Raw genomic sequence first — 13,679 nt, forward strand, 5'->3', positions numbered from 1 at the left:
AAATCTCTTACTGCCCTAGGATTTAGAGCTAGGGAGGGGGTCGTGGTAGAGCATCTAATTCGACTGCCTCATTTTCGGATGAGCAAACTGAGCTGCCCCAGATAGCCTGGTAGTAAGCCCTGGAAGACGAGGGCCTGGAATCCAGCACCTCTGACTACAAATCCAAAATTCAAATCTATACTATGCTTCAGACAAGAGAGATACCTGACCCTTGGAGATCTCACCAATTGTCGCCACTTGTCGCGTCCCTGAGCCCTCACTTTCTATTTCGAGGGCGCCGAGTTCACCCTCTGACGTATTCTGGAAGTTGGATCTTCCTATTCCTCGGGGGGGGGGGAGTAGCTGCCACTCACTGCCAGTGGAAAACAGCAGAAGAATTGGCATAGAGAGGTGTGGTGGCAATTAACTTCCCCTCTGTACCGGACTAGAGAAAGGGAGAGACAGAGAGAGAGAGAGAAGGGAGGTAGACATAGAAAGAGACACACAGAGAGACAGAGAGAACCCCTACCCCATACCCACCAAACACAAGCACATTAGCGAAAACACACGATAAGGGGACAGGGAGAAGAGGTGGACAATTTGTTCTCCGACCTCTTCCTGGGGCTACTCATTCCAGCCTCAAGCCCTAGGTTACCTAGCCACAATCACAGACCATGCTTGCTCCGCTCCCTGCATCTCACAATTTTGCTCTCTGTCCTGTCCTCTGGAATCTACACTGGGAGGAGAATATGCCCAGCAGAGCCGGCCTGGAACAGGGCTTGTGTGTGACACTAGATCTGTGACATTGGGTGTGCGCGACCGGAGCCTCCTTTCCCTTCCCCTCTTCGTCGATGGCTCTGTCCCTCTACGCCCCCGTTCGGCGGGAGCTGCAGCGGTGTCGGGGTAGAGTGAGGGGTGTTACACTATAGTTGCTGGCTGGGAATTAGACACTGCACACAGGCCGGTTGGATTGCGTTGTGGGTTCGTTTGGATTTTTTTTTTTAAGATTTCTAATTTTATTATAAAATAAAAGCAGAAATATTTTCCGAAGAACATTCTCATAAGGGTATAAACAGGGAGAGAGAAACTCGGACGGGTCACAGTGGGGGTTTTGGATTATGGGATTGGGAGCCTTTTTTTTTTTTTGGTTCAATTTCTCCCTCTAAAAGCGTGCTGCCCCTCCCAACCCCAGTCGGTGCAGCTGGGAAGTTAGGTAGGTCCAGTCCAGGAGCCAGAAGGCGGGAGATAAATCCCCGAGGCCATTTATATCAGGCTTGATTTCCTTATCCCACTTCAAGGTTAAAACGAAAATCTTACACCTGCAGCTAGAAGAGAACCTCTCCCGCCCCGGCGAGGCTTTTGTCTTAGAATCAACTGCCCCTCAGCCCCCGGGGCCTTGTGTCTTCTTCCTGAAGCAGGAAAATACTTAGATAACTTGGGGAATCAGAGAGACAGAGGGAGCCAGGCAGAGGGACAGACAGAAATATAAAGACTGGTCGTCATGCTAATGGAGAGTGTGAGAGGTGGAAGAAAAAAGACACACACTCGGAGGGTACGAACAGTCAGAAGAGACAGAGTTTTAGAAAAAACGAGAACAAAAAAGAAAGGTGGAAGAAAGTGAAGAGAGGCAGAGAAAGAGGGCGAGGTGGTGAGAGAGAGAGAGAGAGAGAGAGAGAGAGAGAGAGAGAGAGAGAGAGAGAGAGAGAGAGAGAGAGAGAGGTCGAGTCTTCTGGAGGTAGCCTGGAAATGGTTAAAGTCCAGGCAAGGAAACGAAACTGCTGGTACCAGGACCAGAATTTATTCCCATCCCGAGTTTAAGAAACAGGCCCTAAAGATTTGGAAAAAAAACCCACTTGGATAAAACAATAACAACAACAACAAAAATAAAGACGATCATCTCCTCTTCCTCTGGCGCTGAGCACCCAGCTCCCGGCCTCACTTGGCCCTGGCCCGACCCCTTTAAGACGTTATCCCACTACTGTCCAGAGTCTTTACAGTACCTTCTCCAGTACCTGCTACACAGCCCACGGCCCTCAGCTGACAGAGAGGCTTCTTCTCATCATTTTGCCTTCTTTCATTTCAAAAATACAGTTGCCAATCTAATAAAACTTTTTGGAATCAAAAGGAAGGGCGGGCAGAGGATGAGAGGGCTTGGACATGGAGAAAGGTGGGGCCTGAGCAGAGCGGACAGGGAAGGAGCCAGACCAGACTGCAGTGAGTGTCTCTAAGAGCCCAGGTCCACCAGGTTGGCAGACATGGGGTTGAGGATGGAGTCCTGCAGGCCGTGGTGATGTTGCAGGGGGTCACCGCTGGGGACTGGGATAGCGCTGGGGCCTTGCGGATGGCCCAGGCTGTGGAGTGGCGGCAGGCCCGGCGGCGGCGGGCTCAGCAGCAGCGCGGGACTGGAGGAAGAATGGTCCGGGGTCCCCGACGGCGTCTTCTCGTCTTCCGAACTGCCCAGCACAGACTTGCCGCCGCCGTTCAGGGATGTGGCAAGTGGATTGTGGCTGTTGGAGTTGGAGTTTTCGTTGTTTTCCCTGCAAGACGGGGAGAAGAGAAGTGGGCGGTGGTGGTGGGGGAGGTGGAGAACAGAGTGGAGAATAATTTGAAGGAGTTCTTTACAATCCAGTCCCTGGAAAATTGTGACTGGAACCAAGAGCTTTGGCCTCTCAATACATTCCCACTGCATGGCCTTTCGTCCTGATAGTGTTTTCTGGGGTATTGCTCCAATCTCTCTCCCATGTCTCTGCTGGTGCTCTTCTGTGTCTCTCCCCCATCTGACTCTCTAAGATGTCTAGAGCCCCCCCACCCCATCCTGATGGCCAAGGCAGCTGACTAGCAGGCTCAGTGGGCCTTGGGTGCTTCCTGCCACCCAGAGCTGGGTACCAGACCTTGGTTTCCTTTCCACACCCATGTACCAAACCTGGGCCACATTTTCTTTAAGGCTTTCGGGGGAAGGCTCTCCTGGACCTTTCTAACCCTCCTGCCTCTCTCTTTCCTTCCCTTAGGCTGGAAGGAAAGGGGAAAGAGGGAATCTAAGTTCCTTTCTGACTAAGAATGTAGTTCCCTGGGAGCAAGGACTCCCTCCAGTAGTTAATACTCACATAGAAATTGGGAATGAGGAATTTTTTAGAAGCCCTGAGACTGGCCCACATTAGAGTGGCTTAGGGCTGTGACCGGGATTATCCTTTTCACAGAGCTAGGACAGGCTGGGTGCAGGCCAAGATCTGCCAGGAGCACCAGGCAAACCTGACCTCCTTGCCCAGACTAACAAGGCCCTGAGCACGGGCTGCCTACCAGGATGCCTTCTGAGGCTTCCCCTTCAGACCTCTTTCATGAGTCTTACTTGAAGCTCTGGAATTTAACTCAGTTCTCCTTTTTCTCTTTTCCCTGTATATCTCTGTTACCTGGTCTCCTTCTGGGTGACAGATTACAGGCCACCCAACAGGCCTTTAGGCCTTGACAGATTAGTCAGCAATTAGCTTAATTAATTCCTCTCTGATTTCCCTTAGGCCCAAGGGGAGAACTCTAGGGAAGGTCTTGCAACAAGAGGCCAGGTATCAGACTCTTCAGGCTCCAGAAATCCAGAAAGTCCTACCTCGAAGAGAGTTGAAGTGGTCTAGGCAAGAACAAAGATCTGGGTTGGAACTGCTGAACTCCACAAAGGGAGCCTCCCAGGTTCCTTCGATGCTGCTATGCCCCGAGACTATCCTGAATCCGTGGCCTGTGAATCTATAACATGGGCTTTACCCCATGGACAGACAAATCTGGGAGTCATTCCCCTAGGGTCCCTTTTTCTTTCATTTTGGGAGGACTGAGGTTCCCCAGAAAGAGACTCTGGCCTGGCCATCTCTGTCCTTGGAGCCTTTAGTTTTGGGAACAATGTCTCTGGGGAGATCTGGGGGAATTAGGAAAACTATTTCTCCTGGTGATTATTAGCCTGCTATTTGGGGTAATAAGCCACCCATTTTCCATGTGTACATTCTACCAAAACCCCAAAGTGATTAGAGTTGTAATTGTAATGTACCAACCATTGGTAATCACAAATTTAGGAGTGTACAGGACTAATAGAGAAGAACTGTGGGGTGGGGTATATCTTGTATTTCCATGGTGGGGCCCACATTTCTGATCTCATTAAGACCCTGGTATATTAATACATTTTTGGATCCCCACCAGGCCCTCTTCCACTCTCAAGAGCTTCCAATGCAGAGAGAACTCCAGAACAGAAAAGTGTGACATCTGTTAGAGTGAGGCCCAGCAATGTGAAAAGCCCATTTGATCTGAAGCTGAGTGGCTTCTGATCAGACAGAGGACACAGGCAAAAAGTTGTGAACCAAAGCTCCCCCTTCCACCTCCCGATTCCAGGGCCTAAAGACACACTTAGCTTCTCAGCTGAGTTCTGGCTTGCCATGGATGTTTCCTTTTAGCTCACTGACTCTGTTTCTCCAGGTTGCCATGACCCAGTGCCTGAGCCTCCCTAATAGCCTGAAGTCCCTCTATTACCTGGAACTTTATGTCCTTTTTAACCCATGTTCTCTTCCCATGTGGAGACTGCTTTTCTGAGGGAAAATAAATAAAGAAAGGTAGCTTGGTCCAAAGAAAAATTGCCTGTCCGTTCCAAAGTTCCTGATCCTGTGTATTTGATTCTTTATATTTATCCTAGGGACTTGACACTATTGTTTACTTCCACACCTTTGACTTCAGCTCCCTCCATCACCTTTGCTATCCTGTAGTTCCCTGTTAGCCTTACTTTAATTATTTATGCTCTCTTTCTATCAACTTAACATTGCACCCCTTCTGCCATCTAAACTCTGGGTTTATGCCCTTCCTTCATCACCTCATACTCTGAATGTCTTTTTCTCCTTTCTGTTAAGAATAGTGGACACAAGACCCTGTGGAGTATCCAGGATGCTCAGTCTTGGTCTGGTTCAAAGTATCCAGTCCTTGGTACTCTAGGAAGGACCTGACATACATCTAGACCTGGGATCCCTCTTCAGTGACCTTTTCAGCCTACTTCACCAACAGACTGTCCTACCTACTATCGTTAGTGGGGCCCAACTAGAGAACAGGCTAGGGCCAGGGAGGAAAGACTGCCCAAATTCAATAGCATTACCATGCCAATGGGGCATTCAGGCCCAGTTAGCTGCGAAACTTCTACTTTCCCTTAGGACAGGCCCTTCTGCTAAAGACCTCTGAGTCCTGTGACATCTGTACCAAGGTAACATGGGGTCTTCCCTCCTTCCAACTTCTCCTCCCCTTTAGGAATAACTTCCAATAGGGACACACACACACAAGTATGTATATATATATGTGTATATATAAATATATAATATACACATACACATTTACATATACATACACACATATATATGTTGAGAGAAAGAGAGAGAGAGAGAGAGAGAGAGAGAGAGAGAGAGAGAGACAGAGAGACAGAGAAACAGGGTTCATCCTTGCTTCCCTCTTTTCCTTCCTCAATATATGAGTGACTGAGATACCAGATCTCAACGCACAATAATTTGGTCTTCAAACTTCCTCTTACCTATGGATGTGTTTCTGTAGGAGCGAGTAAGAGGAGTCACTCCTGAAATTCAATCAGCTAACCTAGAGAGCCTAAACTCAACCCCTAATTCCAAATCCATTCAGTTATGACCATAACTCTCTCATTTCTTCTATCATTCTATAAGGGCCTCATTCACAAGGAAGATTCTGACCAAAACATTCTGTTCCTAGGCCTAGGGTTCAAATCCCAGTCTCCTTTTCGTTTCTGAATGAGCTACGGTATTCGATCATTTCCCTGAGGTCCCTTTGCTACTCAGATAATCCAGACCAAAGGGTCTCTATTATCTATCTTGGTCTCTATTATCCTTAGCTGTGTGTAGGTTCCTAGCTTAATCCGGCCCTGGGGAGTTGGGGGGGTGGGAATGGGGGGGTGGAAGCGCAGGGCTCACGAGTCTTTTTCTCCCCAACCCGGGCCTCCCGCTGGGTAGAAAGCGTCAGGGGGATCCCTCGTCGGAAAGCGCGAGGGGAAGGTGAAAAAGCTGTACTTACTCGTACCTTTCCTTCGCCTCCGCCGCCCGATCCCGCTGCCTCCGGTTCTTGAACCAGTTGCTGACCTGTGTGGTGGTAAGGCCCGTGGCCTCCGCCAGCTCTCGCTTCTCCCGTGGGGACGGATAGGGGTTGTGCGCGTACCACTCCCGCAGCACGCTGCGGCTCTTCTCCTTGAAGCAGTAGCTGGTCTCCTCGCCGTCCCAGATGGAGCGGGGCAGTGGGAACTTGCGCCGCACTCGGTACTTGCCCACGGCGCCCAGAGGCCGGCCGCGCAGCTTCTCCGCTTCGATATAGTGTGCCTTGAGCCAGAGCTGTTGCAGCTTGGGGTGGTTGTGAGGCGAGAACTGGTGGCTCTCCAGGATCTTGTAGAGCTCGCGGAAGTTACCTCGGTGGAAAGCGACTACGGCCTTGGCCTTGAGCACGCTCTCGTTCTTGTGGAGGTGCTCGCAGGCCGGGAGAGACCAGAGGAAACGGCCCAGCCGCTCGATGTTGCCTCCCTGCTGCAGCACCTCGCAGACGCACGCCACTTGCTCCTGCGTGAAGCCGAACGTGGGCAGCATGGACATGGTGCCGGCCACCCCGGGGCCCTGTTCACCATCCGGGGCTGCGGCCCGGGCCTGGCCCCACCCCCTGAAACCTTCTCGGCCTGGACTTGCGGCTCCGACCCCCCGCCGCGGCCCCAGGGTGCTCACAGGGCTGCGCCGCCCTGCATCTGGGGCGCCGGCTGAGCTTTCGAGGCAGCCAAGAAAGATGGGCCCAACAGAAGCAGTCGGAAAAAATAACGGGGGTTGGGAGTTAACAGGGGAGGGGGGTGGCTGCACAAAAGAAGTTCCCAAGTCACTTTGGTAAGTCCTTGCAAGGGGCCGGGGCCCCGCGATGTCCCCCGAGCTTGTTTTTGTCTCTGGCTCCCCAGCAGCCGGTGCCCTCGTCTCGGCTCCTCGCAGCCCGGCCCGGGACGTTCCTCTGCATACTCCGCCGCCCGGCGAGGTCCCGCCGCCAGCGCCTCTCTCGCTCTCCCGTCTAGTTCTCTCGCTGCTTTTTTAATAATATTATTCTAAGCGGGCATGAGCTGCGGCGGCCCGCGCCCTGATTGGTCCGGTTATCTGACCCGGGGCCTGCCTGCGCCAGACAATAGTTGGAGTCAAATTATTCGCCATGGAGACGCTGTCAGTCACCGGTAACCCGAGCCGGGGCGAGGCGGCTCCCCCCTGGCTGCGCTGACGGATTGCCCTGCTCTGCTCTAGGCAGAGAGGCGGTCAGAGACCAGAGCCAGAGCCAGAGACTGGGGAACTCGGAGACAGACAGACAAGACAGACAGAAATACAGACAGACAGACAGACAGACACACACACACACACACACACACACACACACTTTAGAAAGAGTGAGAGAGAAAAATGAAGACAAGGGATCAGGGAGAGAAAAACTTCAGCGGTGATTGACGGGATGGATACCCATAGAGAAGGGGGAGGGAGGGAAGGCGAGAGGGGCACTAGGTGGGGGAAAGGCGGGGGAGGAGAAGTAGGGGGAAGAGAGTTGTGGGGGAGGCGGAGCAAAGGGGAGGGAACGAGGTGGAGAAAAGGGGAGGGGAGAAAAAAGAAAGAAGATGAGGGAGGCGGCGGCGGGGGTGGGAGGGATTGTTAAAGGGATAGGGAGTGAGGAAAGGAAAGGAAAGGGAGACAGAACGAGGGTGGGGAGCGAGGGGAGGGAGGCAATTCGGCCCCTGTCTCAGCGCAGGGGGCGGTGCTGCAGCATCACCCAGTCCCCAAGCCGCCTTCCGGCCCCTGGGCGGTCTCCCCGAGCGACCGCCACTCGCTGGGGACACAACATCTCCCCAGGGCTTGAGGCTGCTGCCGTGGCGAGGCTCCCCCTCCCCCAGCCCCCTTTCGTTGCTTTTTTGCTAGGACTTGGAGGAGGGGAACAGTAAATAAATATTCCCTCTTAAGCTCAGCCTCAGGCCTCCAGATTTGTCCTGCTCCAGGTTTGAGGAGGGAGTAGAGTGGGGACCACAGGGTGAGATCATTTGTCTGCAAAAGGAACGCAGAGCCGAGTGAATCCACTTCTTGGTTTCTTCCTTCGTCTCACGTCTCTCTCCCTCTTTTCCTCCCGGCCCCCACCCACCCCCCTCAGGTCTGGTGGTCTCTCAGTGCTGCGTGGTCAGGCACCTCAATCCTCGACTCCTTTCTACCCTACTCCGGAGTCCAAGGGTTAGATTTTTCTTGTTGTATCTCTCCCGGTTAACTTCTGCAGTCCGTCGGGGAGGTCGCAGGTACGAGCTAATTGGTTATGTTTTCTGTACCTGTGCCTGTGAGGTGTCCAGACTGGAAAGGGCGAGGGAAGGTTCTACGCTTAGGGTGGCGGTGATATGAATAGCTCCGGCTCTGGCCCCGGGTCTGACCCGGCACATTACCTGAGGACTTTAGTCGGTGAAATGGTGCCCTGGACCTGGCCTCAAGATCCCCGACTGGAGAATCCGAGGGGAGCGAGCCCCTGGTCCGGTTCCTCTGTCGGCCCCCTTGGAGAGCAGAGAAGCGGTCCTGCTGAAGGGTCTGGGTCCCTGGAGCCGGAGCCGGAGCCAAAGCAGGAGAAACTGCTGCAGTTTCCCTGGTGGGTTACAGGGCCGGGGGAGACGGTTGTGGTGGTGAGTGTTGGGGAAGGGGGATGGATAGCTTTGGGCATGGAACTGAGCCTGAGGGAGGAGGAAGTGGCAGGGGAAAGGGAGGCGAAGGAGAAGGGGAAAGGGAGGGGGCACCTTCTCTGTCTCTACCAGTCTCAGCTGGAGACTTGGCAATTGCTGGCGGTATTTGGGTGGGGAGGGGACCTGCTAGCTAATGCGGAAACATTAGTGCTGCGACGCCAGAATATTTTGGGAGAGAGGATTGGGAAATCTGCCTGTACTTCCTTCAGTTGGGCCTACGGGAAGGTGCCCTCAACACCTCCCAATTTCACCTGATTCCCTAGGGCTCCCTTGTTTCATTTTGGTTTTCGGGCGAGGCGGGCGAGGCGGGCGAGGCGGGCGAGGCGCAAGGACTAGAGTTGAGCGGAAATGTTCCTCTGCGGCCTCTGAGTAAGCAGACCAGGCCTGGGGAAGCTAGACCGCTTGGAGACCTAAAGAGGTGCAGGAGAGGAGTGGGAGTATCCTTTATTCCTCGATAGAGAATGATAAAAGATGACTTTTAGATAGCGCTTTGAGGATCCCGAAGTACTTTCCTAGTCCAATCTTTCCTGCACTTCCGTTTTTCGGCTTTCTTCCCAGCTGCAGTGGGGCGCGGTGGTAAGGGCGGAGGGGGGGCGGGGTGGGCAGGGAGAGAGAAGAGGGGGATCGAAGAACTACTAGCGCCCTAGACTGCTTTCCCAGTTGCTTACAGCACTACTGACCAGTCCACGAGGGCGGCCAGGTGTCAGGCCGGGCTCTGGAACGAAGCTTAGGGTTCTATACACTCCTCTTCGTGCCCCGGTAGGTCCCGGCCCAGTGGTATGGAGACCAGAGCCAGGGGCAGACTACCTTCACTGAGATAAGCAGCCGTTTACCAAGGACTTAGGGTGACCAGCTTTCTTTGCCCATTTCTGGGGAAGGGGGCAGTTTCAATAACCAAACTCCTGGGAAATCTAGGGATACTTGGAGACTAGCCTGGTCTGCTCTAGAGACAGCGTCTCCCCCTTTCCCCAGCAAATATACACACACCACGGCCACCAAGAGCAAGAACCCACATGGATTTCGTTTCTCTATGGTAATCTGAGTGTAGCCCACCTAGCTAGCATACTAATCCCTACCTCCAAATGCACCTAGATGCCCTGACGGTCAGTCTGCATTCCTAGAGATTTCATTTGCCAAAGGTCACAGAGGCCCAGAGAAGGGGTGCAGATCTTAGCAAAACCCAACCAGCTCTGAGTGGAGACCATCAGATCTTGCTACTACAGAACTGGCTGAGCATTTCTTTCCTGGCCTGGCTTGTTTTCCTAGTCTGATCATGGCAGGTATGTCTCACCAGCAACCAGAGGCCCTGATGATGCTGACCGCAGGAGGGGCCCAGAGTTTGCCGAGGCCTCAAACTCAAAGGCTTGTCTTTCAGCGGTCATTTGAATCCTCTGAGCACATGTGGACCTCAGGATCTCTCACATGGACCTGAGCTGTTCTTTACAGTCTGGGGCTAGCCCAGAACTATAAAGACAGGGTGGTAATAAGGGGGAACCCACTGGCCTGGGAATTCTAGTAAGTACAGATTTAGCAGTGAGACCATGGTCAAGTCACTTACTGTCTCTGGGCCTCAGTTTACTCATCCATAAATTCAGCGGATTGGAGTAGGTGACCTTTAAGATTCCCTTCCCACTCTGAAATTCTCAGTCTAAAATGATCAGTTGAAACACCAGGCAATACCCCTAGGCATACATTTCCCCAGGAGGAGGTATCCTGATGACATCCCTTGGGTGCCCTCAAAGACCAATGTCCACACTTGAGGAAGTGACAGCTCAAATGTCTTCCAGGTCAAATGCCCATTTAGTTGGGTGCTTCCACTTCCTTTCTTGAAAGTTATTCTCGAAGTTATGATCGAAGCTATTCAGTAGGCCCAAGTCCTCTTCTGCTAGACAGCCCTCCCACACTTGGCTGTGGTCTCCTGCCCCAACGCTGAAGTGGTCTGCCAGACCTTGGAGTGCTGAACCTGGAACACAACAGGCTTTCCTTGGCTCTGAGTTCGGCTCTCTATCCACTATGCCTCTCTGCTTCTTAGAAGAACTGCTCTTAACAATGTGAATGCTATTACTACAGATTATTTTGGAGATCAGGAGCAAAGAAATTCGTGACTACTCAATGTGACTGGCCATTCCTAGCCCTATTCACCAAACTTCTTGACCTAAGCAGTTCAGAAACATTTTGGTATTGCTGTTTAAAGTACCAATATGTCCTTTCCATCTGCTCCCTGGACACAATAATAATAACGACAATAATAAAACAAAGCAAAACAAAAAAAATCCCAAGAAGAGAGAAAAGTCAGCCTGGATTCCTTGCTTGTCTCTCCGCCCTGCCTTTGTGTGCTGAAGGATTAGGAAAACTAAAAGAGCTGCAGCAAACGGGTCTGAGAGGGAGTAAGATAACCACACCGCAGCACTAGGAGCGCGGAAGCTCTGAATGAAAAAACAAAATCAATCAAACAAACAAAAGAACAACAGCAAAACCCAACTCAAAACAAACTAAAACAAAAGTAGCGCTGAAGAACCAGCCAGCTCGGAATGACTGTGACACAATTGTTGCCCCCTGACTAGGATCCCCAGGGACTGTCCAAAGTCTCCCGGGCTTCTAAGGACTCAACCTGGAATAGCGATGGATTTCTATTCTCCAGGGCCGCGTCAGCCTCATGCTTGCGGGATCTAGGCGCTCCACATACTCTGGAACAGCAGTGTAGTCTGACCAACTTCACTCCGACAGTTTCCAGTTCAAACGGGTGGGGGAACCTGTGGGCAGAGGCCTGGGAAAAGAGAAATAGTTTGTACAGGCCGGGTATGGGAGAAATACTGGAACCTGGAACCTCTTTCTTTCCTACGAACCCAAATGAGAGACGGGATGCAGCATCTAGCCCCTGGAGCTTTTTTGTTACCCTCGAGAGACAGACTCCTGAAAAGTCAGAGCACAGGAGTGCCAGGTGAACGTATAGCAGAGACCGTGCTGTCTCCTGCTTCTCGTCGCTGAATCACATAGCTCCTTTCTATATTTATTTATTGTAGGATTTCATGTTTCATATGAAACATGAAACTCTCTCTCTCTCTCTCTCTCTCTCTCTCTCTCTCTCTCTCTCTCTCTCTCTCTCTCTCTCTCCCTCCTCCTTTTCCTCTCCCTCCTCCTTCTTTTCCTCCTTCTCTTTTTCTTCCTCCTCTGTTTCCCTCTTCTCACTTGTCTTCCCAACAAGATTATAGAATCTTTGAAGGCAGAGACCACAGGGTCACTGCAACCCCTGCGGGGGTGGGGGTGGGATAAACTCCTCAGGGAGTACATTCAGGTGCAAGAGCAAATAAATTAAACTCAGTAGCTGTTGATCCAAGATCTAGCCAAGACTTTGTTGCAAGGAAAGTTTGGAAAACCGAAAGGGGAAGTGGGGAGTGAAAATGCAGCCTCAAAAAATATGCCAGAGGAGGATGAGAACGGAGGCCTTCCTTTTCTGTCTCTCCTGATTCAGGAGAAGTTTCCTGTTGGCCCAGTGAGTCAGGGACCCATCATCGCTTTTCCAATGAGGGAAAACGTTTCGTGACCCGAAAATAATCACATCTTTATTTGGTTTAAAAATGGGAATAATAGAATGAAAACATGTGAGCACAAGCTTGGCAGACCTTAAAATTTTCAATAAATGCCAACTACCACCACCTCATCCCCGGCAACAGTAATAAAGGCAACAATCATTTGTGTGATTTAGTCTGTTTAGGGAACTCCCGGTCAGGGAACTCCCTTTACTAATGAAGATCAGCAATTTCTCTAGAACTTGTCATCTTGGCAGAGAGCCGGTCTCTTGAGTCAGGAAGACCGTTTGGGCTCCTGGTTTTCCCACCCTGGGCAAGTCACTTTTATTGTTATGGTAACTCCCTTAAGACTAAGTCGCCTGGGCGCTATTATTGAAAGAGGTGTAATAGTCTCCAGGTCACTCTGGAGAAAAGAAAAGTATATCGTAACCCCTCCAGAAAAAGGGACCCTTTTAAAAGTTCCGATAATTGAAGCAGCAATTCTGTGAGTGTAATAAATAAGTTAGAGATTAGCTAATGTAGACTCATGGCCCGAGGTTCGTTATTTCCTGATTTGTTAATCACTGCCCGCTCTAAGTCAGCCGGTTGAAGCTGGGAGTGGAGTGGTTTTTACGTCTCTCTTACCGGTCGGCCATCTCACAACCCTTGCCCCAGATTCCCACCCTGATGACCAGCTTTACCTCCTGTTTGCTACTTGGGAGAAACTACCTTTTTGTTACTCAAGGAAAACGAAGGCACTCTCACCTGTTCGCTAGTCAATCATCTTCTCTGCCTCCCTAGGGACTTGCGGCCTCCCCAGGCACTTCCAAGGGATCGATCCCAGGCTAATTTTCAGGGGAGTCTCCTTGAGTCTACCTAGCGCAGGAAAAGCGTATTACTTGCAAAACCTCAAGAAAACACATTTTTAAAATTTCATGATTGGAACCGTCTTCTCTGGAGTAGTAACCTCAAAAATCCTACTTTTTAAAACAAAAATTGCTTCCACTCCAGTCTCGAGTGTAGAAAGCAAGAACCTCGCGTAGCGAACCCTGATCAAAGAACTAGTTGAAGATTGGTTAGTGGGGGTGGAGAGGAAGCAGGCACACTTGGGTCCGTGGGTCAGTCTCGGGTCCGGGGAAGAGGATAAATGGTACCGTGAGTCTATGAATGAAAAATACTCCTTGACCGTTTTGGCCTGAACTATGCACAGAATGTAAGCTCCTTGAAGGCAGGAGCGATTTCATTTTTCTCTTTCCATCGTCTGTGCATGCCTAGCAAATCTTCGGCGCTTTATAAATGTTTGTTGGTTGAAGCAAAAATGGGTTTCCCCACACCCTTACGCCAAAAATATTCAAATAATTCGCTTTTTGTCCCTCCTCTTGCCAGTTCCGAAGGAATGACAGATACGTACAGATCCCTGTGCCCTGCTCTGGCTCAGCCAGGTG

At 51.3% G+C, this 13,679-nt stretch overlaps 1 protein-coding gene across 2 annotated transcripts; it reads right to left on the reverse strand.

The window, feature by feature from the left end:
- Positions 1–1,103: 1,103 nt before the first annotated feature.
- SIX2 (SIX homeobox 2) lies at positions 1,104–7,583 on the reverse strand. 2 transcript variants are annotated; one of them, XM_021001217.2, is made up of 2 exons: positions 6,028–7,583; positions 1,104–2,516 (listed from the first exon to the last, which is right to left on the reverse strand). In XM_021001217.2, the coding sequence occupies exons 1-2, from the start codon at positions 6,591–6,593 to the stop codon at positions 2,204–2,206; spliced, it is 879 nt and encodes a 292-aa protein (XP_020856876.1). In that variant the 5' UTR covers positions 6,594–7,583; the 3' UTR covers positions 1,104–2,203. The 2 variants fall into 2 exon arrangements, with proteins under 2 accessions (XP_020856876.1, XP_020856877.1); XM_021001218.2 differs by having other exon boundaries at positions 6,034–7,581.
- Between the last annotated feature and the right edge of the window lie 6,096 nt (positions 7,584–13,679).

Source organism: Phascolarctos cinereus, unplaced genomic scaffold (genome assembly GCF_003287225.1).
Source record: "Phascolarctos cinereus isolate Bilbo 61053 unplaced genomic scaffold, phaCin_HiC Scaffold_2;HRSCAF=192, whole genome shotgun sequence".
Lineage (NCBI taxonomy): Eukaryota > Metazoa > Chordata > Mammalia > Diprotodontia > Phascolarctidae > Phascolarctos > Phascolarctos cinereus.

Coding starts and splice junctions, on each gene's coding strand:
- SIX2 (XM_021001217.2), bottom strand. CDS start 6,593: ATGTCCATGCTGCCCACGTTCGGCTTCACGCAGGAGCAAGTGGCGTGC. Junction 2,517..6,027: donor GAGGCGAAGGAAAGGTACGA/GTAAGTACAGCT, acceptor CCCGTCTTGCAG/GGAAAACAACGAAAACTCCA.